Source organism: Bos taurus, chromosome 7 (assembly GCF_002263795.3).
Source record: "Bos taurus isolate L1 Dominette 01449 registration number 42190680 breed Hereford chromosome 7, ARS-UCD2.0, whole genome shotgun sequence".
Lineage (NCBI taxonomy): Eukaryota > Metazoa > Chordata > Mammalia > Artiodactyla > Bovidae > Bos > Bos taurus.
The window spans coordinates 26,437,366-26,462,651 of record NC_037334.1 but is presented as its reverse complement, the minus strand read 5'-3'; the positions used below and the strand labels follow the sequence as shown (position 1 = coordinate 26,462,651).

At 37.4% G+C, this 25,286-nt stretch overlaps 1 protein-coding gene and 1 long non-coding RNA gene across 2 annotated transcripts in view; one reads left to right on the top strand and one right to left on the bottom strand.

Annotated features, from left to right (window-relative positions):
* The window catches only part of PRRC1 (proline rich coiled-coil 1), a 46,379-nt gene that overhangs the window by 4,976 nt on the left and 16,117 nt on the right, over window positions 1-25,286 (top strand). The window contains exons 2-7 of the mRNA NM_001206000.1: window positions 5,364-5,484; window positions 6,587-6,976; window positions 9,455-9,615; window positions 12,302-12,404; window positions 14,596-14,759; window positions 22,421-22,524. Coding sequence (NP_001192929.1) covers window positions 5,382-5,484; window positions 6,587-6,976; window positions 9,455-9,615; window positions 12,302-12,404; window positions 14,596-14,759; window positions 22,421-22,524 — 1,025 coding nt within the window. The 5' untranslated portion in view covers window positions 5,364-5,381. The remainder of the gene's footprint in view (window positions 1-5,363; window positions 5,485-6,586; window positions 6,977-9,454; window positions 9,616-12,301; window positions 12,405-14,595; window positions 14,760-22,420; window positions 22,525-25,286) is intronic.
* The window catches only part of LOC107132618 (uncharacterized), a 310,093-nt gene continuing 297,105 nt past the window's right edge, over window positions 12,299-25,286 (bottom strand). The window contains exons 4-6 of the long non-coding RNA XR_003035550.2: window positions 18,347-18,475; window positions 15,207-15,385; window positions 12,299-13,690 (exon numbers count right to left, since the gene is read on the bottom strand). This is a non-coding gene — a long non-coding RNA (uncharacterized lncRNA). The remainder of the gene's footprint in view (window positions 13,691-15,206; window positions 15,386-18,346; window positions 18,476-25,286) is intronic.

Below are 25,286 nucleotides of genomic sequence, written 5' to 3'. Positions count from 1 at the left end.
AGCTTTATGCCAACTTTTTCACTCTCCACTTTCACTTTCATCAAGAGGCTTTTGAGTTCCTCTTCACTTTCTGCCCTAAGGGTGGTGTCATCTGCATCTGAGGTTATTAATATTTCTCCTGGTAATCTTGATTCCACCTTGTGCTTCTTCCAGCTTCAGACACTGCCAAATGACCCCTGAGGGGCAAATCACCCTTCTCCACTCCCTGTTTGAGAATCACTAGTCTAGAATGTTACTTGAAATACTTCTGTATCCTTCTTAAGGGTCTCCCTGTGTCTGTTCTACGTAGATGCCCTATGGCATGGTCTGCATTCTTTGGTCAGAGGAATGTTTTCAAAACACAAATATGAATTGCCTAAAGCAGCCTAAATGTCCTTCAGCAAATAAATGGATAATCAAACAGTGGTACATCTATAAAATGGCATAGTTTTCAGCAATGAAAAAGAACCAACCGCCGATCCATCCAATGGCTTGGATGGATCTTGAGAGCACTCTTTTGCATGAAAAAAGCCAATTTCAGAAGGCTGTATGCAGTATGGTTTTATTTTTGTAACATTCATGAAATGAGAAAATAGAGAACAGTTGTTTGTCAGGGTGTATGGTGTATGTAACCAAGGAACAGCATGTGGGAGTTTGGGGAGATGGAACAGTTCTGTGTCCTGATTGTGGTGGTGGCTCCCTGAGTCAGTGCATATGATGAAATGTCATAGAACTGTGTACAGACTCACACATGTAAATAAAAGCAGGTGAAATCCAAAGAAGGTTATACCTCAGTTACTCGTATTGTGCCAGAGTTAATTTCCTAGACTTTATGGTTGAACCCTAGTTATGTAGGATGCTGTCACTGGAAGGAGCTGGGTTAGGGCACTGATGAACTCTGCTCTATATTGGCATCTTCCGTGAGCCGGAAATTCCTTCAAAGAAGTTAAAAGACAAATACATCATCCCTAGTTTGAATGCCCCCACAGTGACTTTCTCTTAGAAGATTCCACTCTTTAACATGGCTTGTAAATCTCAGTACAGTCTGGGCTCCCATCAGGTCTGCGATCCTCATTCCTGTTCCTTTCTGACTCTATATAGTCACTTTTCCTGGCATGTACCCTCCTTGTCTTTCCCTTTCCTAATTAAATCCTGATCATCCCTTTCTGACCCCCAAGTCAAAATCATTTTCTAGCAAACAGAATTGTTCTTGCCCTCAGAGCACATCATTCAGGCTGCAGTTCACTGTATGTTGGTGTTATTGATTGTCTCCGGGGCTGGACTGTAAGTATCCTGTTTGCTTTTGCTTACCCTCTTATTTCCAGAGGCACCAGTGTGGTGCTTGGCAAGTGGTTGACCTTCGCTGAATATTGGTAAAATGAATAAAAACTTCAAAAATGTATTTGATGTATTTAGAAGTTCTGATTTTATACTTGAAGCAGGCTTGAAAGTTTGTAATTTTTAAAGAAATTTTCTAACATCTTGTAATCCATTTTTGTCTGTTAGGAAAAATGCTCGTGGCACTTTTGCTAAAACCTGACTTTTCTAAAAGCTGAGACCTAATCATTTAGCCATTATGTTGTTTAGTTGCTGTCATGTCTGACTTGCAACCCGGTAGACTAGCCTGCCAGGCTCTCCTGTCCATGGGATTTCCTAGACAAGAATATTGGAGTGGGTTGCCTATTCCTTCTCTAGGAGATCTTCCTGACCCAGAGATCAAACCTGTTTCTCTTGGCTTGGCAGGTGGGTTGACCATTATGGGGGTACTTTTTAGAATGTAAACAAAGAAAAACTGGGACTAGGGAAGAATACTGGAGTGGGTTGCCTATTCCTTCTCTAGGGGATCTTCCCAACCCAGGGATCGAACCCACATCTTCTGCATCGGCATGTAGATTCTTTTCTCTGAGCCACCTGGGAAGTGGAGTAGCCTGTTAACAGGAGTAGCCCATGTACACTGCTTAGTGAGGAGGGAGGAAGTGTTTCAAAAATACTTTACATATTTTTGAAGTAATAGTGACTGGAATCTAGATATAAATCTAACATGCATTCCTGTGGCAGAAATTAAATTAGTAATTTACTATTTGAAATATATTGGGTAATTACATAGCTAACATAAAATTATTTCTCAATTATGAAGTAGGTGTATGAAAATGTCTCAGATTGTTTGTGCATTAAATAGTCTCACAGACTACTTTTTTAGAAATTTTGACAAATCCTTCACCTGGAAATAAGTGGCATTGTATACAGTAAAAACAGACATCTCTCTGTTGGTTATTTATTTACGTTTGAGCTATGTAATTTTTATTTTATTGGCATGTAGTTGCTTTACAATGTTGTGTTAGTTTCTGCTGTACAACAAAGTGGATCAGCTCTATGAATACATATATCCCCTCCCCCTTAAACCTCCTTCCCACCCCAGGCCCTCCCCTGTAGGTCATCACAGGGCCCTGAGCTGAGTTCCCTGTGTTACACTCTCCCCTCCCTATCTGTCCTACATGTGGAAGTGTGTATAGTCAGTCCTGCTCTGCAGCTTATCTCCCCCTTGCCCTCTTCCCACCCCACCACCATGCCCACATGTCTCTTCTCTGTGTCTGCATCCCTGTTCCTACCCTGCAAACAGACTCGCCTGTACCATCTTTCTAGATTTCATACATATGTGTTAATTCAGGATATTTTTCTCTAACTGACTTTACTCTGTATGACAGACTTGGGTCTATCCCCGACCCAGTTTTGTTCCTTTTTTTGTGTGTGTGTGTGTGTGTAATAAAGTTTTATTAAAGTATAAAGGAGATAGAGAAAGCTTCTGACATAGGCATCAGAAGGGCTAGAAAGAGTACCCCGTTTTGTTCCTTTTTATGACTGAGTAATATTCCATTGTGTGTATGTACCCCTACATCTTCTTTATCTATTCATCTATTGATGGCTATCTCGGTTGCTTCCATGTCCTGGCTGTTGTAAATGGTGCTGCAGTGAGCATTGGGGTGCGTGTGTATTTTGAATTACGGTTTTCTCAAGAGTATGTGCCCAAATGGTGGGATTGCTGGATCATATGTTAGTTCTATTTTTAGTTTTCTAAGGACCCTCTATACGGTTCTGCTAGAAGCTCTATCAATTTACAGTCTCATAGTGTACGAAGGTTCCCTTTTCTTCACACCCTCTCCAGCATTTATTGTTTGTAGATTTTTTGATGATGGCCGTTCTGACCAGTTGTGAGGTAATATCTCATTGTATTGATTTGCATTTCTCTAGTAATAAATGATGTTGAGCACTTTTTTATGTGTTTATTAGACATTTGTGTGTCTTCTTTGAAGAAGTGACTATTTAGGTATTCCATCCATTTTTTGATTGGGCTGTTAATTTTTTTGATATTGATCTACATGATTTGCTTGTATATTTTGGAGATTAATCCCTTGTCCGTTGTTTCATTTGCAAGTACTTTCTCCCATTCTAAGGAATGTCTTCTCATCTTGTTTATGGTTTCCTGCTTTGTAAAAGCTTTCTAAGTTTTATTAAGACCCATTTGTTTATTTTTGGTTTTATTTTTTTTTAGGAGGTGGGTCAGAAAGGATCCAGCTGCATTTTATGTCAGAATGTTTCCTCTTAAGAATTTTATAGTGTCTAGACTTGCATTTAGATTTTTAATCTATTTTGAGTTTATTTTTTGATGGTGTTAGGAAATGTTCTAATTTCATTCTTTTACATGTAGCTGTCCAGTTTTCCCAGCACCCTTATTGAAGGGGCTGTTTTTCTCCATTGTATCGTCCTGCCTCCTTTGTCAAAGATTAGGTGCCCATTGGTGCTTCAGGTTATCTGTAGACATTGAACTGTATTTCTGTTTTTGTGCCAGTACTGTATTGTCTTGATTAGTGCAGCTTTGGAGTACAGTCTGAAGTCACGGAGCCTGATTACTCTAGCTCACTCTTTCTCAAGATTGCTTTGGCTGTTCGGGGTCTTTTGTGTTTTCATACAAATTGTAAAAATTTTTTGTTCTAGTTCTGTGAAAAATGGCATTGGTAGTTTAAGAGGGATTGCACTGAATCTGTAGATTGCTTTGGATAATGTAATCATTTTCACAATATTGATTATTCAGACGAAGAACTTAGTATAGCTCTGTGTCTGTTTGCGTTGTCTTTGATTTCTTTCATCAGGGTCTTATAGTTTTCTGCATACAGGTCTTCTGTCTCTGCAGGTAGGTTTATTCCTAGGTGTTTTATTCTTTTTGTTACAATGGTAAGTGGGATTGTTTTCTTAATTTCTCTTTCTGATCTTCCATTGTTAGTGAGTGGAAATGCAGGAGATTTCTGTGTATTGATTTTGTACCCTGCAACTTCATTGGTTAGCTCTGGTAGTTTTCTGGTGGCATCTTTAGGATTTTCCATGTACACTACCATGTCATCCACAGTGAGTTTTATTTCTTCTTTTCCAATTTGTATTCCTTTTATTTCTTTCTCTTCTCTGATTTCTGTGGCTAGGACATCTAGAACGAACTATGTTGAATAATATTGGCCAGAGTGGGCACCCTTGTCTTGTTTAGAGAAAATGCTTTCAGTTTTTCACTGTTGAGAATAATGTTTGCTGTGGATTTGTCATATATGGCATTTACTGTGTTAAGGTAGGTTTGCTCTGTGCCCGTTTTCTGAAGCGTTTTTGTAATAAATGGGTATTGAAATTTGTTGGAAGCTTTTTCTGCATCTATTGAGATTTTCCTATGATTTAGCCCTTCCATTTGTTAATATTGTGTGTCACATTGATTGATTTGCATATATTGAAGAATTCTTCCATCCCTGGGATTAAACCCCACTTGATCATGGTGTGTGATCCTTTTAATGTGTGGTTGGATTCTGTTTGCTAGTATTCTGTTGAGGATTTTCGTGTCCATGTTCATCAGTGATGTTGGCCCGTAATTTTCCTTTTTGTGTGATGTCTTGGTTTTGGTATCAGTGATGGTGGCCTCATAGAATGAGTTTGGGGGTGTTCCTCCCTCTACAATTTTTTTTTTTGAAGAGTTTGAGAAGGATAGGTGTTAGCTCTTCTCTAAATGCTTTATTTGCTAACTATACAAGCTAAAGCTGAAACTCCAGTACTTTGGCCACCTCATGCGAAGAGTTGACTCATTGGAAAGGACTCTGATGCTGGGAGGGATTGGGGGCAGGAGGAGAAGGGGATGACAGAGGATGAGATGGCTGGATGGCATCACCGACTTGATGGACGTGAGTCTGAGTGAACTCCGGGAGTTGGTGATGGACAGGGAGGCCTGGCGTGCTGCGATTCATGGGGTCGCAAAGAGTTGGACACGACTGAGCGACTGAACTGAACTGATACAAGGTTTAAAAGTATACTTTTTATTACTGTGTAATCTTTATTACATTTTAATATTTTTACAGTTGTACTGAAATTGAAAAATGATGGAAGAAAGTGGAATAGAGACAACACCACCTGGGACCCCCCCACCGAATTCTGGGGGCCTGGCTTCTGCTGCGCTCTCCTCCTCCCCGGCTCCTTTAGGTATGTGCAGTTGTCTAGCATCAGTGGGTTTTGAGGAGAGTCAGGATACTGTCGTCTTTTCTCAGAGTCATTTAACAAAAGCCTAGAGACATACCTCAGAGATACTGTGAGTTCAGTTCCAGAACACTGCAGTAAAGCAAGTCACATGATTTTTTTTATTTCCTAGTGCATATAGAAATTACGATTGCACTATACTGTAGTCTGTTAAGTGTGTAGTAGATTATGCCTATGTCTAAAAAGAAAACAATGTACCCACTTCAAAATGTACCCACTTCAATTACATACTTTGCTAAAGCATTGCTTTAAAATGCTGGCTATCATCTGGGCATTCAGCAAGTTGTAATCTTTTTGCAGTGCCAAAGATCAGTGATCATGCATCACCATAACAAATACAATAATAATGTGAAATGTGAAATATTTTGAGTGGTACCAGAATGTCACACAGAGACACAAAGAACAAATGCTGCCGGGTAAAACAGCACTGATAGACTTGCTTGACATAAGGTTTGCTGCAAACCTTCAATTTGTAAAATGAAGCAAAATAACATGAGGTGTGCCTATATATTAAAACTTTTGTAATCTTTGCCCGGATGAAGGTAAATAGCCTTTTTTATTTAAGCCCAAAGGCAGAAAACATCTTTGTTTTGCTTTAATTTTTATTTTTTGTTTTCATATTAACTAGAAATCATCTTTGTTATGACAGAAATATCCTAAAAAGCTCATTAGCTTTGTCTAATGTTCTGTGACTTCGTGGATATTAACCTTCTGACCAAAGTTTTTGAGCCCTAAATTGTGAGGTTTTATGCTCGTATTAGCAGAGATGAAAAGCAGGTCTGTTGTATTAAAAGCACAACAAAACAAATAGAAACACAAAGATGTGCAATACCATAACTTAATTTTATATACCTGCTGCTTTTACTGATGGGAATTGAAAGTCATTTGCACTCAGTCATACTCATGTATTGTTAATTATGTATTTAAAGATAACTCTTGGGAATAGGGTCTGTTAAATTTAAAAATTTCCCAAGATGGTAATAAGAGACTTTGAAAACTAAGTGAAAGCATGTCACTGACGTGTGATTTTCCCTCCCCTCTTTCCTAGCCGCAGCCAGCACCTTCTCTTCTCCAAGCGCGTCCTCTGTGCAGAGCCTGCCGCCTCAGGTGTACTCCACCCCGCAGCCGTCCCTGCCTCCTGTGCAGCCTGCGGCACCCTTGCCCTTTGTGCCATCTTCACCAGTTCCTTCCGTTCCTCCGCTCGTTACCTCTCTGCCACCTCCTGCTTCTCCACCTACGGCTGCTGCCTTCAGTCATCCTCCTCTATCCCACTTCCCGCCTTCCACCTCTGCCCCAAACACTCTCTTATCTGCACCCCCTTCGGGTCCTCCCACTTCGGGATTCTCTGTTGGCTCAACTTACGACATTACGAGGGGACATGCAGGAAGAGCTCCACAGACACCCCTGATGCCATCGTTTTCTGCACCTCCAGTGACAGGTATTCTCTCATTGACACTTTGAAACAGGTGGCTGGCTATAGGGAATGTATTATCTGTTTTTTTGTTTTTTTTTTTTTTAAACAGCTTTATCGAGGTGTAATTCCCATACAATTCACTTTCACGTGTACAGTTTAATAGTTGTTACTATATTTACCAAGTTGTGCAGCCATCACCACAGTCAATTTTAGAACCTTTTAATCACCCCCAAAGAAACTGCACACCTGTTAGCAGTCACTCCATACATCTCCCAATCCTCATGGTTCTCAGAACCACTAATCTACTTTCTGTTTCTGTAGATTTGCTTGTTTTGGACATTTCACATAAATGGACTTGTATTAATATGTAGTCTTTTGTGACAGGCCACCTTCACTTAGTGTGATGTTTTCAAGATTCATCCATGTTGTAACAGGTGTCAGAGCATTCTTCATTTCTAGGACTGGATTATATTCCATTGTATGGATATACCATGTATTTATTTATTCATCAGTTGGTAAACTGTTGGGTTGTTTCCACTTTGTGGCTATGGTGAGTACTGATTTTATGAACCTTGGTGTGCAAGTTTTACATGGAAATGTTTTCATTTCTCTTGAGTATGTACCTAGGTTCAGAATTGCTGAGTTTTTTTTTTTTTCCTGAAGGGCTTCATTTTTTTTTCTAAATAAATTGAAGTAAAGTTGCTTTTAACATTGTGTTAGTTTCAGGTATACAGCATAGTTACTCAGTTATACATATATCTATATCTATTCTTTTTCAGATTCTTTTCCATTATAGGTTATTACAAGATATTGAGTAGAGTTCCCTGTGCTATACAGTAGGTTCTTGTTATTTATCTGTTATATATATATAGTAATGTTTTTCTGTTAATCCCAAACTCTTAATTTATCCCCTCCTCTTCGCCTTTGATAACCATCAATTTTTTAATTTTTAGTATGTCTGTGAGTTTGTGTTGTGAATACGTTCATTTGCGTCATGTTTTTAAATTCCACATATAAGTAATAACGTGATATTTGTCTTTGTCTAATTTACTTCACTTAGTATGATAATTTCTAGGTTCATCCATGTTGCTGCAAATGGCATTATTTCATTCTTTCTTTATGGCTGAGTAATATCCCATTGTGTATACATATACCACATCTATTGAATCATCTGTTGATGGACATTTAGGTTGCTTCCGTGTCTTGGCTCATGTAAATAGTGCTGCTGTTGGGATGCATGTCAGAATTGCTGACTTTAGTACAACTATCAGACTATTGTCTAAAGCAGCTGCACCATTCATTTTACTTTCTTAGCAGCAGTAAAGGAGGGTTCTTGTTACTCTGCATGAATGTTTTATTCCCTTTGATTTTCAGAGCTTTCTATTTTCATTTAAAGTATTAAAATAAAATTGATGTTACTTAATATATGATTTTTATATGATATAAAACTTAGAACGTGGTCAGTATGTGAAAGCAAAAGTCGCTCAGTTGTGTCTGACTCTGTGACCCTATGGACTGTACAGTCCATGGAATTCTCCAGGCCAGAATGCTGAAGTGGGTAGCATTTCCCGTCTCCAGGGGAATCTTCCCAACGCAGGGATCCAGTCCAGGTCTGCGTTGCAGGCAGATTCTTTACCAGCTGAGCCACGAAGGAAGGGAAATGTAAGACAAAATTACAAAATTTTGTCCTAACATTTTGTGCGGTTATAGAGAAACACCAAGGTGAAGTCTGAGTTTAGCTTTACTTAAAAATTATCAGAACTGAACAATCCAGGGAGTAGTTTTATTTAGCCATGTAAAAGTTCAAAATCAAGTAAGTGTATGTACCGTAAGTTGGTGGTGTCGGACTATTTTATTTTCTAGGTCAAGAACACCTAGAAATGGCTGTTCTTTGGCTTCCCTGGGATGGTTGTTGGAAATCAGTATTAAAACTTCATCCTGTCATATTCTTCCTATTGTTTCTCTAATTTTAGGAAAAGAAACAACTTTGTTGTGATTTTTTTTTTTAATCCAGTTTGGATTATCTACTTTAACAAAAATTTTTGCAGAGTGCAGGTATGACACCCATGTGTATGTATATGTGGATTTTCTTTTTTAGTTAAAATATTGTATATGGATATGTTTACTAATTTTTATTTTCATTTTGTGTAATGAGCTTGAGTGCTTACATCAGCTATTTTTATGCCTTACGGCGAATCAGGCTGTAGCTGTTTGCGTCCATGTGCTACATTGGGCAAACATGAAGTACTTTTGGGTATATTTTTTTGTCCATTTTCAGGGCACTAGATAATAAGCCTAAGAAGAAGGAAAGAAATTTCTTTTTTGGAGTTTGTATAATTTAGGTGATTCTTTGAATTCATATCTCAGTGTTGAAATGCCTGAGTGTATAGTAACATGATTAAAGCTGTTTTGAACTACTCATTTCATATGTTGTAGCATCTTTTCTATAGGAGATATTTTATGGAATAAATTACATATGTTAACATTTTTGCCATTAACTAGGTATTTTGCCAACTCCTATTACTCAGCAAGCCGGTTTGACATCTGTGGCACAGGGAACTGGAACCACATCAGCCATCACTTTCCCAGAGGAGCAGGAAGACCCTAGAATTGGTAGAGGTCAGGATGAAGCTTCAGCTGGTGGACTCTGGGGTTTTATTAAGGTAAGGGGTATTTACTTTAAAAACCGTGTGTAAGTTTTTAATTATAAAACTTAAGAGAATTTTGAAAAAAAAAAATACTGGACCACTCCAGTATTCTTGGGCTTCCCTTGTGGCTCAGCTGGTAAAGATTCCACCTGCCATGCGGGAGACCTGGGTTCGATCCCTGGGTTGGGAAGGATCCCCTGGAGAAGGGAAAGGCTACCCACTCCAGTATTCTGGCCTGGAGAATTCCATGGACTGTATAGTCTATGGGGTTGCAAAGAGTCGAACATGACTGAGCGCCTTTCACTTTCACTATGCTTTTTCTATAGTTCCTCTTAGTCTTCTGGATGTGCCTATCTAGGTAGATATATCTCTAGTGGAGTAGGGACATGTGGACACAATTTTGTGTCTTTTGTTTATCTTTACTTAGTGATCATGAACATCTTCCCAGCCATAAAATATTCTTCAGTCTACTTTGCCCAACATGTTATTCATTGCATTTATTTCCCATGTGTTATTTCACTAACCTGTTATTGGCATTTTCTGGTTGTAATTCTTATTAATAAAATTATGATGAGCCTCTTGTATGTAAATCTTTGCGTACCTCTGCTTTATCAGAGTTAATTCCTAATAAATGTCAGTGTGAACATTTTAAAAACTACAGATATATATTGCTCTCCAGGTAAATTATAACAGAACACCCTGCTGTAAGATCTTCCACTTGCGAGAAGTGATTATTAATTGAAATATAGTATTTTCTAATTTGATAGGCAAATAATACCTTGTTTAAATTTACATTACTTTGTTACTGAATTTGAGTTTTTTTTTAACTGTGATTTTTGACCATTTGTATTTTTCTTTTGTGAAGTCTGTATTCATATTCTTTGCCCAGTTTTGAATTGGGATTACTTTCTTTAGTGACTTCATAAGAACTCTTAATATTTTATTTTATGCTGTCATACATTGCCATATTCTCCATTTTTATCATACATTTCAACTTTATTATGCTTTATTGACACAAAATCTTCTAAATTTTTGGGAGTCATTTATATGAGTTTTTTTAAATGATAAAAATGACCTTTACCTACTACATTTTGATAATTGTTTTCTTATGATTTCTTTTAATTTTCTTATGGCAGTATTTTTTTTACCATACCATTTGATATAGCTGATACTTTAATATATTATGGAGGTGGAAATCAAACTTACTTTTTCCCAACCACTTAATTGAGTATTCTAAAATCATATCCCAGTGATTTGATATGTCACCTTCATCTTAGTTACTAAATTCTGTGTGATAATGTCAGTTAGTGGGCTCTGTATTTTATTCCACTGCTCTGCCTGTCCTTGGCAGCAGTACCACACTATTTTAATAATTGTAACTGTTTGTTATACTAATATTTATTGAAAGCCTACTCTGTGCTGAGGTGGGGATCGGAGTATCTGTTGAGTCAGAAAGGTGGGTTCGCAGTCTTTGCATTCTTAAAGACAGATCAGCACTTGATTGTATAAGTTTTCTGTTTTTCTCTTCAAAATTTTTCTGTACTGGTATTGTCCATTTATTTTTCTTAACCACTTTCTTAAATGATTCCAAAGTCACTTTGTCAATCAAGTTCCCTTCAGTAGTCTGAGGGTTTGGTTGCAATTAGATTATACGTTAAACTTATTTTTTGATTGTTAGATAGTTAAGCTGATTTACAGCATTTGAGCTTTATGTATTAGAAAGATGGCATTTTTTCTAAGCTTGCTTCTTTCTATCACTTTGTGCTTTTTAAACGTTTTCTTTGTGTAGGAACTATCACTTCTTTTTCTTATTAAGAGCCTATGTTCGCATGTCAATTACCAGTTGTAATAGTTCAGCTGTACGGATTTTGTAAATAACTCTTCTAATGTTCAGCATAAAAGATGAGTTGACAGTCTTAAATATCAATGTTATGAAGACATTTTTGTTTTGAATCACCTTAGTTTAATGGTAGTTGAGACAGGTGGAATCATGGCCTGTTAACCAGATGCCATCTCAGGAGGCATTGCTCCCTCTAAGTCTATTTGACTGTGGGAGAAGCATAGATGAAAGGAACTCCTCAGATCTGGTTCTTTCTATCTACTAGTGTGGTTTTAAGAATTCAGAGGACTAGGTCTGACTTTTTTAAAAGTGAGAGTTTGGGAACAAGACAAATAGGAAGTAGGAAAAAAGAAAACTTTCATAGAATATAAAATATTATATATTAAAGTAATAAGTAATTTTTCTGGGAAGTAAAGATAAATTGTTTTTACTATTAGGGAACAAAATATGAGTCTTTGGAGAAACACTTGATTACAGTCTTTATTTGGGACCCTAATGGACAAGTTTTGCCTAGTCTTTTATATAGATAACTAATAATGAAATGAAGTAAAAATATATGTTTACATAGAAATGAAATTAACATATATGCATACACATATGCTTATATACAATAAACATACTTTCAAGGTCAGTGCTGCTTGAAATGGGGTCTGTTGGTTGCTGTCAATCCACAATGAGATAAAGAGAAGTTGAGAGGAAGTGTTTTGAAATTTCATAGCAATTTGACGTTGGCATAGCCTTATTTTTTTTACACTTTAGAGAAGCATAGGTCTGCAGTGCATTGGAAAATTAAAGTTTGTTTCACCATCACAGTGATTTTTGCTTAGAATGTGTATTCACATGTGAATTTGTTCTGTGCAGGGTGTGGCTGGGAACCCTATGGTGAAATCCGTGCTCGATAAAACAAAACATTCAGTAGAAAGCATGATTACAACGCTGGACCCTGGCATGGCTCCGTATATCAGTATGTACTTAAACTAGAGCAGCATCTGCCATGTAAAGTATGTGCTCATGTCAGCCACTGATTGTAATCCTATAGGTCTTATAATCAGTGGCAATCCTATGTTCTTACGTTGATTGTTAGTCTTGGTGCTTTTAATTCGTGTTTTCCTTAGTCATTAAAATTTTTGAAAACTTCACAGCACGAACTTTGCAGGAGTAAAAATTTGAATTATTAGTATACTTGCTGATTTTAATTATAAATATGGTTAGTGTTGCTTTATATGAATTTTACTATCACTATGGACATTTGAAGTGTTGCTTTGTTCATATTTGGCTTTTGACATTTCTTCAGTTATCTACTTTAATTACATGTGGTTATGTGTAACTCAGGAATAAACTTTTTAGAGGCTGTTAATCTATTTACTAATAATATCTCATTACTGAGGTTTGCTAGGGAAGCTATTTTAATTTTAACCACCTTGGAACCCTCATTACCAAGAATTTTCCAGATGGTTAATGTACATATCCAATAAGTGAAATAACATAATCTCTCAGCAGGATTTATGACCAATTATTAGTAAATCTATTGAAGATAATAATTTAGTGGCCAAAGCTGTGCACCAGGTACTTGAACAGAGATTTTTCAATAGCAATAAAAAGTTAATAACTCTCAAGTCTTGAGTCTCTTGACAATTGACTGTCTAGTAAATGTCAAAAGATAAGACCTACTAATGGTAAGTACCATTTATTAAATATGATATGCCAGATACTAATTCTCATAAGAGGTCTGAAAGCTAGGTGTTATTTTCCTCAAGTTTTAGATGAGGAACTTGTGTTCAGAGGAATTTATTATTATTCTCTGTCATACAACTTGGTGGAGCTAACAGCCACTTTGCTTCCCTTTAAGTAGAAAATTGAATCAAAGAATTCAGCTGAATTGGTCTTTGTGTTTCTAATTGTCATGATTTAGAATTGGACCCTACCATATATATTGATTTTATATATTCATAGTAATCAAGTTTGATATAATTTGTAGTATATATTCTTTTCACAGGATCTTATTTTTAATGAGAAAAAAAAAGAATTAGCATTTTTGGAGCTCTTGTTGTTTTAATGGGTATTGTGTTAGACCCATTACCTATTTGAAGCATTTACCTTATTAATCCTTAGAGCAAGCTCTGTGAGGTGGCAGGAATTTTTCTATGAGGAAACAAGCTCTGTGACTTCCCCAAGGTAACAGAGCTAGTAAATGATAAAATCGGGACTCAAACCCAAGAGGTTCCTCAGGTCTAGTACTCTGCATGACATCTAGAAAAAGGAAAAAAAAAAAAAAAAGGAGAGAAAGATACAAAATGAAATTTCTATTATTAGCAGATAAAAAGCAGTAAGACTTGAGTGTGAAAAAGCTATTGACAGCAAAAACTAGACCATTTGGATCTAATAAAACTCTAGCGGAACTTAACCATCTTTTTATACAAATATTGTAGAAATCACTATAACAATTTCAAATGTATCAAGAAAACATAAGGAACTATTAGAAATCGATTTTAACACAGTTTAGGTTTCTACATTTTTTTTTAATGAGCTGTCTTTATAATCATTAAAAGTGACATGAGTCATCACAAACTGAACAGCTCTTTGAGCCGAAGCCTAATGGAACAGTACTTTGCTTGGGTCAGGAGCTATATCCCACATGGAGGGGAAAAAAAGACATATTCTTTTTATTTCCTATGTAACCCATTGCTTTTAGGTTTTGATGACTTAAGAAATTCCAATAAAGATGGGATCTGTGGAACATTATTCCAATCAGGAAAAAGTCCATAATAAAAAGCTCAGATATTTGGAAAATACTTTCAACTGCTCCAAAAGACACTTACTAAGGAACAGCATAGTGTTGTTTCAAGAGCAAAATGTTTCACAGCTTTTTTGAGAAATCTCAGAACAAGATGTGAGATGGCAGGGTGAAGTGTGTGTGCTTACCTCACATGGTAGAGTCAAAATGTACAGGCCTAGGGTGGAGTCCTGATATCGTTGCTAAGTAGCTGTGTTACCTTGGGCAAGACCTTGTTGGCCTCAGTTTCTCAGCCAATTAAAAGGTTAATCTATATCTTATGTCATTTTGCCAGGTTGGTACTAATTATGTCATAAAATGTTAGTGCATGTAGTAATTATGAGAATTTCATTAATTTGAATTTTTCTTCTGGTCTTTTTAGAATCTGGAGGTGAACTGGATATTGTAGTGACCTCGAATAAAGAAGTAAAAGTTGCTGCCGTCCGAGACGCCTTCCAGGAGGTCTTCGGCCTCGCTGTGGTTCTAGGGGAAGCCGGGCAGTCCAACATTGCCCCACAGCCAGTGGGCTACGCAGCGGGATTAAAAGTGAGTAATAGAGCATCTGTTTAGGATATGGAAACTGCTGGCTTATCTTTTCATAATTCTGACGATAATTCTATGGTCTCTGGAGTTGTTGGGTTTTTACATACTGAAATACTGATTTGGTTTTTAATTGGACAACTCTCTAGTGTTATAACGATAGTGGAATTTTAAAGAAACCTAAAAATATGTTTTGATTATTGGGAGCAGGGTTTTAAATTTACCTGCCGACTCCCCCTTTTCTCTTGTACTTGGTAAGGGGAACTCAGCCACTCACCGAAAAATCTTTCTTAGCTTGCTTACTTTGAGTCTTCTCTTTCTTTGTCCTTTTAACTGATATACCTTAGAGACCCAACTACCTGGCAAGTTATAGGCACAATGCCTGTGTATAACCAGAGTTTGCCAGGGTCTCACCAGCATGTAGAAACCTATTAAATCTTATAATGCACTCACCAAAAGTAAGACACTGCTGTACTTTTTGGTGAAGGAAGATGACCTTGTGATTGCGTCTGCAGGTGTCTATAATCCTTACATAATAGTGGCAGATGACAGAATGGCTTATTTTGAAGACAGATTTCATACACTTGCGTACTCACACCTCCACTTGAATCGCACATACTTGGTGTTCTGGCCTATAATCATTAAAAACAAACAGAAAACTGTCGGTTATCCAAACCAATCCTATTACCATACTAGACATAGTCCCCCCTAGCCTTCTAGGTGCTAAGTTCCGAGAGTTCTGCCCTCCCTCTCATACATGTTTTATCATCACCATCAGTATACAGACATGCAAGAACAAGTGAACAATTCATCAGCGTACAAACACTGCTCCCACCTTAAAAAGAAAAACCAAAGAAAACCTTAGTTTTTTTACCCCTGTTTCCCCATCACCTCCTACCTTAGCTTTTTGCTTCATTTTGCAGCAAAACTTCCAGAGTTACCAACACTTTTATCTCTAGTTCTTTGCTTCATATTGTCTTAACAGTCTCTTCAGTCAGGGTGTCACCTCCCACCACTCCACTGAGGATGTGCTCTCAAGGTCACCAGTGTAGTCTTTGCTCTAGCATGGGCTTTAAGACTCCTCCATAATGTCTTTATGCTCACGGATGCCACGCTTGGTTTCCTCCCTGCCTCTCTAGTTCCTTTCTGCTTTCTTTGTCGGTGCCTCCTTTTCTCCGCAGCCTCTTGATGATCTCTGTCCCCTCTTCTGTGTTCACTGTCCTGATGATCTCATCCAGTCCCATGGCTTTGAATAGCCGCTGTGTGCTGACAGATTTGAGTTTATGTCTCCAGCATAGACCTCTCATGTAAACTAGGTTTATATAAAAGTTGCCTTTTTGACACCTTCACCTGAATGTCTCAATACATCTAGTCCTCAACTACTTTTCTTTCCTTCTGATCTGTTTCCCCAAGATTTCTCCATCTCAGTTGATGACATCTGTGTCCTTCCATTTTCTCAGGTGAGAAAGCTGGAGTCATCCTTGACTTCTCTCCTTACCCATGTCCAACTCATCAAGAAATCTTGTTCACTATACGTTCAAAATACATCCAGCATCTGACTGCTTGTCAGTGTCTTCATTGCCCCCACCCTGGGTAAAGCCATCACAAGGTCTTGCTGAAATCTTGCATTCACCTTCTAACAGGTCGTCAGTTTCTACCCTTGTAGCCCTGTAGGTTATCTTCAACAGAGGAGCCAGGATAATTCTTTCAGCACACTAGGTCAACTTTTCAGAACTTTGTTTCCCTTAGTATAAAAATCCAAATTTCTTACCGTGCTTTCCACATCACCATATGACCTGGCTAAACTGGCCTGTGTTTTTTTTTTTTTCCTGATTGAAGTATAGTTGATTTTCATTGTTCCTGGTGTATAGCAAAATAATTCAGTTATACCATATATATGTGTGTGTGTATTCTCTTTTAGATTCTTTTCCATTATAGGTTATTAGAAGATATTGAGTATAGTTCCCTGTGCTATACAGTAGGTTCTTACTGTTTATTTGTTTTATATATATATATAGTGTGTATCTGCTAATCCCAAAATGAAAGTGAAAGTGAAGTCAGTTGTGTCTAACTCTTTGTGACCCCATGGACTGTAGCCTACCAGGCTCCTCAGTCCATGGGATTTTCCAGGCAAGAGTACTGGAGTGGGCTGCCATTTCTTTCTCCAAGGGATCTTCCCAATCCAGGGATCGAACCTGGGTCTCCTGCATTGCATACAGACACTTCACCATCTGAGCCACCAGGGAAGCCTAATCCCAAACTCCTTATTTATTCTGCATCCCCTTTCTTCTTTGGTAACCATAAGTTTGTTTTCTATATCTGTGAATCTGTTTCTGTTTTGTAAATAAGTTCATTTGTACTTTTTTTTTTTAATTTCACATAAGCAATATCATGTTTGTCTTTCTCTGATTTACTTCACTTAGTGTCATAATCTTTTAGGTCTGTCATTTTGCTGCAAATGGCAAGGCCACATCTTATTTATCCATTCATCTATTGATGAACATTGGGGTGTATGTATCTTTTCAAGATAGAGTGTTTTTGTCTTTTCCAGATATATGCCCAGGAGTGGGGTTGCTGAATCATATGGTAATGCTGTTCGTAGTTTTTTAGGAAACCTCCATACTATTCTCCACAGTGGCAACACCAGTGGCCTTCTGTTGTTCCTCTGTCTTCGTCTCTAGTCTTCCCCCTTGCTCCCTCCATGCCAGCTGTATTGGCCTCCTTGCAGGTCTTATCCTTGTCTAACAGGCTGCTCTCTTGCAGCCTTTCCACTAGCTCTCTGTGAGACACTTTTCTCACATACCTACTTGGTTGACTCCCTGACCTCCTTCTAGTCCTCAAGTCTTCCCTGTGCAGCGAGGCCTGTCCTGACTGCCTGGTTTAGTACTGCAGGCTGCTGCCACTGATCCTGCACTCCTGATCCCTCTAACCCTCCTTTTTGTTTTTCCTCCTATAGCATTCAGCATTTTCTGATCTACTATATAATTTATATTATTTTTATTTTTAATGCTTTTTTCCCACTAGAATTTAAGTTCTACAGGAGCATAGATCTTTGTTTTATTTACAGATATGAACTCTTAGAATACTGCCTTTTTTTTTTTTTTTTAATATCTAGCAGCCTTATTGAGGTAATTTGGTATCAAGCCACAAACAGTACAATTGAAAGTGCTAGGGTAAACTTTTAAAAGTAATTTTCTCAACTAAACAGTCTAATGCAAAAGACGTTTTCACTCTGGGAGCTGTTTCAAACTTTGGGGTAAACAAACCTTACCAGAACAGATATTTCCCTTAAGAGAGCTCTAGCTGCCCGTCTGCTGCCATGCTGTGATAGTGCCTTTGCCGTCAGACAGCACACTGTCTTCACACTTGTCTCTGTGCGCTTCTGGTGAGACACAAAGACTCTGCAAGGTCGAGGTAGACCCAGAGAGTTTTTAGGAACTCAGCTTCTCCTTCCTCAGTTTCCACATGTGTTCTTTCCTAAAATGTTCTGACTGAAGACGTACTTGTAATGGAATCTCCTTTCTCATCTCCTCTTTATAAGCTCTGCCCTCTCCCAGTAGAAAATAAAGACATATCTCATGTCCCCAGATTACCTCAGAACATTAAATCCTCCCGAGTGTCATCCAAAGGGACAATTCCAAATAACGTTTTGGATGTTATGGACGCAAATGACACAGTGACTCAGTAAAATCTTCTGGCAAGTCATGTGGTTTCTGATTGTTCTGGAAAAAAACAGAAAAAGGACCAGATAAAGTTGTCAGCTGATAAGTCGTTAATACTTTCTAATGATAGATCACTACATGATTTTTGGAATGTAACTCAGAATTTCATGGTTTTTAAGGCTTGAGTCTTCAATATTTTGTTGTGCTAAATATCATTACATCAAAGATATTTCAGATAACTAGATACTGAACTTGAAAGGCTGATGGAGATTTTTTTCTGTAAAAACCTAATTTTATGAACATAGTTTAGTTTATGTTGTGATTTTGCTATTATTTGACAGATTTGTTTTAGTATTGGTTTTTGCCCTTCAAATTTAGACATCGTTTCCTTTTCCACAGTCTTTAATACAAGCTTCAAATTCATTGAAACTGATATAAATATCAAACTAATTTGTAATTTTATCAGTTGTTTATTTTGGGTACACTAGAGGGAGCTAATGAGAAGAAAATAAAGCAGAGTATTAAAATTTCAAACCAGATTTTTTTCTATCCATCTGCTTTTATTTGAAGTGAATGGTTTTTTGAACTAAACCTAAGTTTTCCTTTATGCATATGAAATTGTTTCAGTTCAGTTCAGTTGCTCAGTTGTGTCTGACTGTGACCCCATGGACTGCAGCATGCCAGGCCTGCCCGTCCATCACCAACTCCCAGAGCCTGCTCACACTCATGTCCATTGAGTAGATGATGCCATCCAACCATCTCATCCTCTGTCATCCCCTTCTCCTCCTGCCTTCAATCCTTGCCATCATCAGGGTCTTTTCAAATGAGTCAGTTTGCATCAGGTGGCCAAAATATTGGCATTTCAGCTTCAGCATCAGTCCTTTCAATGAATATTCAGGACTGATTTCCTTTAGGATGGTCCGGTTAGATCTCCTTGCAGTCCAAGGGACTCTCAAGAGTCTTCTCCAACACCACAGTTCAAAAGCATCAATTCTTCGGCACTCAGCTTTTTATAGTCCAACTCTCATATCCATAGATGACTATTGGATAAACCATAGCTTTGACTAGGCAGACCTTTGTTGGCAAAGTAATGTCTCTGCTTTTTAATATGTTGTCTAGGTTGGTCATAACATTTCTTCCAAGGAGCAAGCATCTTTACATTTCATGGCTGGAGTCACCATCTGCAGTGATTTTGGAGCCCAAAAAATAAAGTCTGTCACTGTTTCCATTGTTTCCCCATCTATTTGCCATAAAGTGATGGGACCAGGTGCCGTGATCTTAGTTTTCTGAATGCTGAGTTTTTAGCCAACTTTTTCACTCTCCTCTTTCACTTTCATCAAGAGGCTCTTTAGTTCTTCGCTTTCTGCCATAAGGGTGGTGTCATCTGTATATCTGAGGTTATTGATATTTCTCCCAGCAATCTTGATTCTAGCTTGTGCTTCATCCAGCCTGGAATTTCACGTGATGTACTCTGCATATAAGTTAAATAAGCAGGGTGACAATACACAGCCTGCCAGTTCTAACTGTTGCTTCCTGACCTGTGTACAGATTTCTCAGGAGGCAGATCAGGTGGTCTGGTATTCCCATATCTTGAAGAATTTTCCACAGTTTATTGTGATCCACACAGTCAAAGGCTGTGGCATAGTCAGTAAAGCAGAAGTAGATGTTGTTCTGGAACTCTCTTGATTTTTTGATGTAAGGAAATTAATCAGCCATAATTAAAGTTAGGAAGCTCCCAAGACTTCTCTAATGCTAAGTATTACTTTTACTGAAAAACCAAGTATATTTATGACCACTGTCTTATAGGTTATATTCAACAGACATGTTGTTACTATCCATTAGAAATTATGAAGAAGTGTGGAATCCAAGTTGCTTAGTTTAAGCTCTCAGAGCACAGTGTAACCTCTAGAGGCCTTTCTTCATCTTATTTCAGTTCTGAGATAATTACTTCAAATTAACCAAGCCTTTAAACTACCTAGTTTTTTATTCTCCTTCACTGCTAAGTTCCCTGGTAGCTCAGACAGTAAAGCATCTGCCTACAATGTGGGAGACCAAGTTCGATCCCTGGGTCAGGAAGATCCTCTGGAGAAGGAGATGGCAACCCACTCTAGTACTCTTGCCTGGAAAATCCCATGGATGGAGGAGCCTGGTAGGCTATAGTCCATGGGCTCACAAAGAGTCAGACATGAGTGAGTGACTTCACTTTCACTGCTGAAAAATAAAATTAAAATTCCCTTTTCAAAACATGGGACTAATATTAAAGTGTCTCTACTTGTGACTCTAAAAGATGTGCATTTAAGTAAATGCTGTGGTCAGAGGAGGAGAGAGGCTGATTTACCTGCTCTGCATATTCTGGATTCCATGAATAAAAACAAGAAGTAAACTTGTCTTCCCAACTCACCATCCTATCTTTCATAGGTGCTAATTCAGTTCAGGTAAATATTTTGTGAACCTTATGCAGTATAAGCCCTGTGCTATAGGGTAGTTAAAAATGAACTGACTGAGTTTCTGTTTCCTTGGGAGCATGAAATCTAGGACTATTTTTTAATGGTACATAGTTGAGATACCATCTTTAAAAAGTTGCGAATGAATCTCTATAAACAGCCCACTAATCCCTGTATAGCTTTTACTGAATTAACATTTATTTAAACATTTTTAGAATAAAAATTAGCCATAACTACCTTTTGGGAGGAGTGAATTAGGCAGATGTACTTTATCCTATACAAAGAATTAAGTTCATCTTAGCTGTTGTATTTTCTTCCAAATTCAGAAGTGATCTCCACATTCAATTTGGTGATGCCTAACGTTAGTGCTGTAGGCCTTTAGAAGCCCTTGATGTTTCTCTTGTTCACTTTTTCATGTTGTAAGTTCTTACTGAGTACCTGTTAAGTTAGATGTTGTGCTAGGTAGCCGAGATTCAAGAGTAAGCAGAAATACAGCTTGATTCCATTGTAGTTTAAATCACATCTTTCATCTTTCATGTTTAGTAACTAATGACAAGTTGGTTTACATGTTCTCACTTCTTTTTTTTTATTTGTCTCTGAAATAAATTCTATTGTTTCTAAAAGTGCCCTGGCTTTCTTAATTTTTGTTTTTGAAGAATTGACCTCATAATCTCATTCACTGCTTAGTGCTGCTGTTCATGATAAAAATAGGTGTATTATCCATGACTAGTTTTACTCAGAAGTGTTTTATGTAGCTTTTTGAACTCATTCTCATATCATTTATGAGTACTTGTATGAAGCGATTAAAATGAAAGTAGTAAATGGCAGCCTTGTCCTTGCTAATCCAGCTTTTAGTTTCCTACTACAGATATATATTTCATTCATGATTTTTGAGTTATCTGTATAGTATTCTCAGCCCCTCAGTTTTATTTCATAAATGGCAATTATTTTCTTGATTAAGCTTTGGTGTAATGAATACACTGCAGTTAAAAAAACTGTCATTTTGGTGCATATTTTAAAAGTGAAGTCGCTTATTTGTGTCCAACTCTTTGCAACCCCATGGACTGTAGCCTACCACGCTCCTCCATCCATGGCCATATATATAAAAGGACTCAGAAGAGAAAAAAACATATTTACTATTGATAAGATTGCTTACCTAGAAAAATTTGAGAGAATCAACCAAAGAACTACTAGGATTGAAACATTTAAGATGGCCTCTTGCCAGAGGCCATTAAAAAACATTTAAAAAACACCTAGTTTTCTTATATTAGTAATAACCAATTAGACCATGGAATATAAAATTATTCATTCCACAATAGCAACCAAAATAATAATGCATATAGGAATAACTTGGAGGATGTGTTGCAGACTATCAGTACTAAGGGGAATATGAGTGAGCCTCTTCACTATTTACTCTCTGTTGTTCTGTATGTTTTCATGTTTATAATGAGTATATATGTATTTGGGTATAAATGTGTACACATATTACTTATATAATCAATTAGCATATTTAATACTGATTAACTTGAAATAGTTTCTAATATACACTGTTTCTATTTAGGGTGCCCAGGAACGGATAGATAGTTTGCGTCGAACTGGAGTGATTCATGAAAAACAGACTGCTGTGTCAGTAGAAAACTTCATAGCAGAATTGCTTCCTGACAAGTAAGAGGCTTTTTTTTTTTTTTAAAAGCATAGTTATAATTGTTTTTTTCTTTCTTTTTTTTTTTTTAAATTTTATTTTATTTTTAAACTTTACAATATTGTATCAGTTTTGCCAAATATCGAAATGAATCCGCCACAGGTATACCCGCGTTCCCCATCCTGAACCCTCCACCCTCCTCCCTCCCCTCCCCTCCCTCTGGGTCGTCCCAGTGCACCAGCCTCAAGCATCCAGTACCGTGCATCGAACCTGGACTGGCGACTCGTTTCATACATGATATTATACATGTTTCAATGCTATTTTCCCAAATCTCCCCACCCTCTCCCTCTCCCACAGAGTCCATAAGACTGATCTATACATCCGTGTCTCTTTTGCTGTCTCGTACACAGGGTTATTGTTTCCATCTTTCTAAATTCCATATATATGCGTTAGTATACTGTATTGGTGTTTTTCTTTCTGGCTTACTTCACTCTGTATAATAGGTTCCAGTTTCATCCACCTCATTAGAACTGATTCAAATGTATTCTTTTTAATGGCTGAGTAATACTCCATTGTGTATATGTACCACAGCTTTCTTATCCATTCATCTGTTGATGGGCATCTAGGTTGCTTCCATGTCCTGGCTATTATAAACAGTGCTGCGATGAACATTGGGGTACACGTGTCTCTTTCCCTTCTGGTTTCCTCAGTGTGTATGCCCAGCAGTGGGATTGCTGGATCATAAGGCAGTTCTATTTCCAGTTTTTTAAGGAATCTCCACACTGTTCTCCATAGTGGCTGTATTAGTTTGCATTCCCACCAACAGTGCAAGAGAGTTCCCTTCTCTCCATACCCTCTCCAGCATTTATTGCTTGTAGACTTATGGATTGCAGCCATTCTGACTGGTGTGAAATGGTACCTCATAGTGGTTTTGATTTGCATTTCTCTGATAATGAGTGATGTTGAGCATCTTTTCATGTGTTTGTTAGCCATCTGTATGTCTTCTTTGGAGAAAGGTCTATTTAGTTCTTTGGCCCATTTTTTGATTGGGTCATTTATTTTTCTGGAGTTGAGCTGTAGGAGTTGCTTGTATATTTTTGAGATTAGTTGTTTGTCAGTTGCTTCATTTGCTGTTATTTTCTCCCATTCTGAAGGCTGTCTTTTCACCTTGCTAATAGTTTCCTTTGTTGTGCAGAAGCTTTTAAGTTTAAATAGGTCCCATTTATTTATTTTTGCTTTGATTTCCAATATTCTGGGAGGTGGGTCATAGAGGATCCTGCTGTGATGTATGTCGGAGAGTGTTTTGCCTATGTTCTCCTCTAGGAGTTTTATAGTTTCTGGTCTTACATTGAGATCTTTAATCCATTTTGAGTTTATTTTTGTGTATGGTGTTAGAAAGTGTTCTAGTTTCATTCTTTTACAAGTGGTTGACCAGTTTTCCCAGCACCACTTGTTAAAGAGGTTGTCTTTAATCCATTGTATATTCTTGCCTCCTTTGTCAAAGATAAGGTGTCCATATGTGCATGGATTTATCTCTGGGCTTTCTATTTTGTTCCATTGATCAATATTTCTGTCTTTGTTCCAGTACCATACTGTCTTGATAACTGTGGCTTTGTAATAGAGCCTGAAGTCAGGCAGGTTGATTCCTCCAGTTCCATTCTTCTTTCTCAAGATAGCTTTGGCTATTTGAGGTTTTTTGTATTTCCATACAAATTGTGAAATTATTTGTTCTAGCTCTGTGAAGAATACCGTTGGTAGCTTGATAGGGATTGCATTGAATCTATAAATTGCTTTGGGTAGTATACTCATTTTCACTATATTGATTCTTCCAATCCATGAACATGGTATATTTCTCCATCTATTAGTGTCCTCTTTGATTTCTTTCACCAGTGTTTTATAGTTTTCTATATATAGGTCTTTGGTTTCTTTAGGTAGATATATTCCTAAGTATTTTATTCTTTCCGTTGCAATGGTGAATGGAATTGTTTCCTTAATTTCTCTTTCAGTTTTCTCATTATTAGTGTATAGGAATGCAAGGGATTTCTGTGTGTTGATTTTATATCCTGCAACTTTACTATAATCATTGATTAGTTCTAGTAATTTTCTGGTGGAGTCTTTAGGGTTTTCTATGTAAAGGATCATGTCATCTGCAAACAGAGTTTTACTTCTTCTTTTCCAATTTGGATTCCTTTTATTTATTTTTCTGCTCTGATTGCTGTGGCCAACACTTCCAAAACTATGTTGAATAGTAATGGTGAAAGTGGGCACCCTTGTCTTGTTCCTGACTTTAGAGGAAATGCTTTCAATTTTTCACCATTGAGGATAATGTTTGCTGTGGGTTTGTCATATATAGCTTTTATTATGTTGAGGTATGTTCCTTCTATTCCTTGTTTTTTTCTTATAAAGAGAACTTTCATGACAAGATCTTTTCATCTTTTAGCAGCTTTCAAATATGCAAAATTCATGATTAATCCCACGCTGTACATTACATCTTCATGACTTATTTTATACCTGGAACTTTGTACCTTTTAATCCCCTTCATCCATTTTACCCTGTCTCCCACTCCTGCCTCTGCATCCACCAGTCTGTCCTTTGTATCTGTGAATTTACTTCCCCACCTCCACAGGTAAGGGAGAGCCTATGGTATTTATCTTTCTCTGACTTACTTTAATTACCTTAATTCCATCGATATTATTGCAAATGGCAGGATTTTCCTTCCTTTTTAATGGAATAAGATACTATTTTATATCCACATGCATATAAATATATATACCACACCACATGT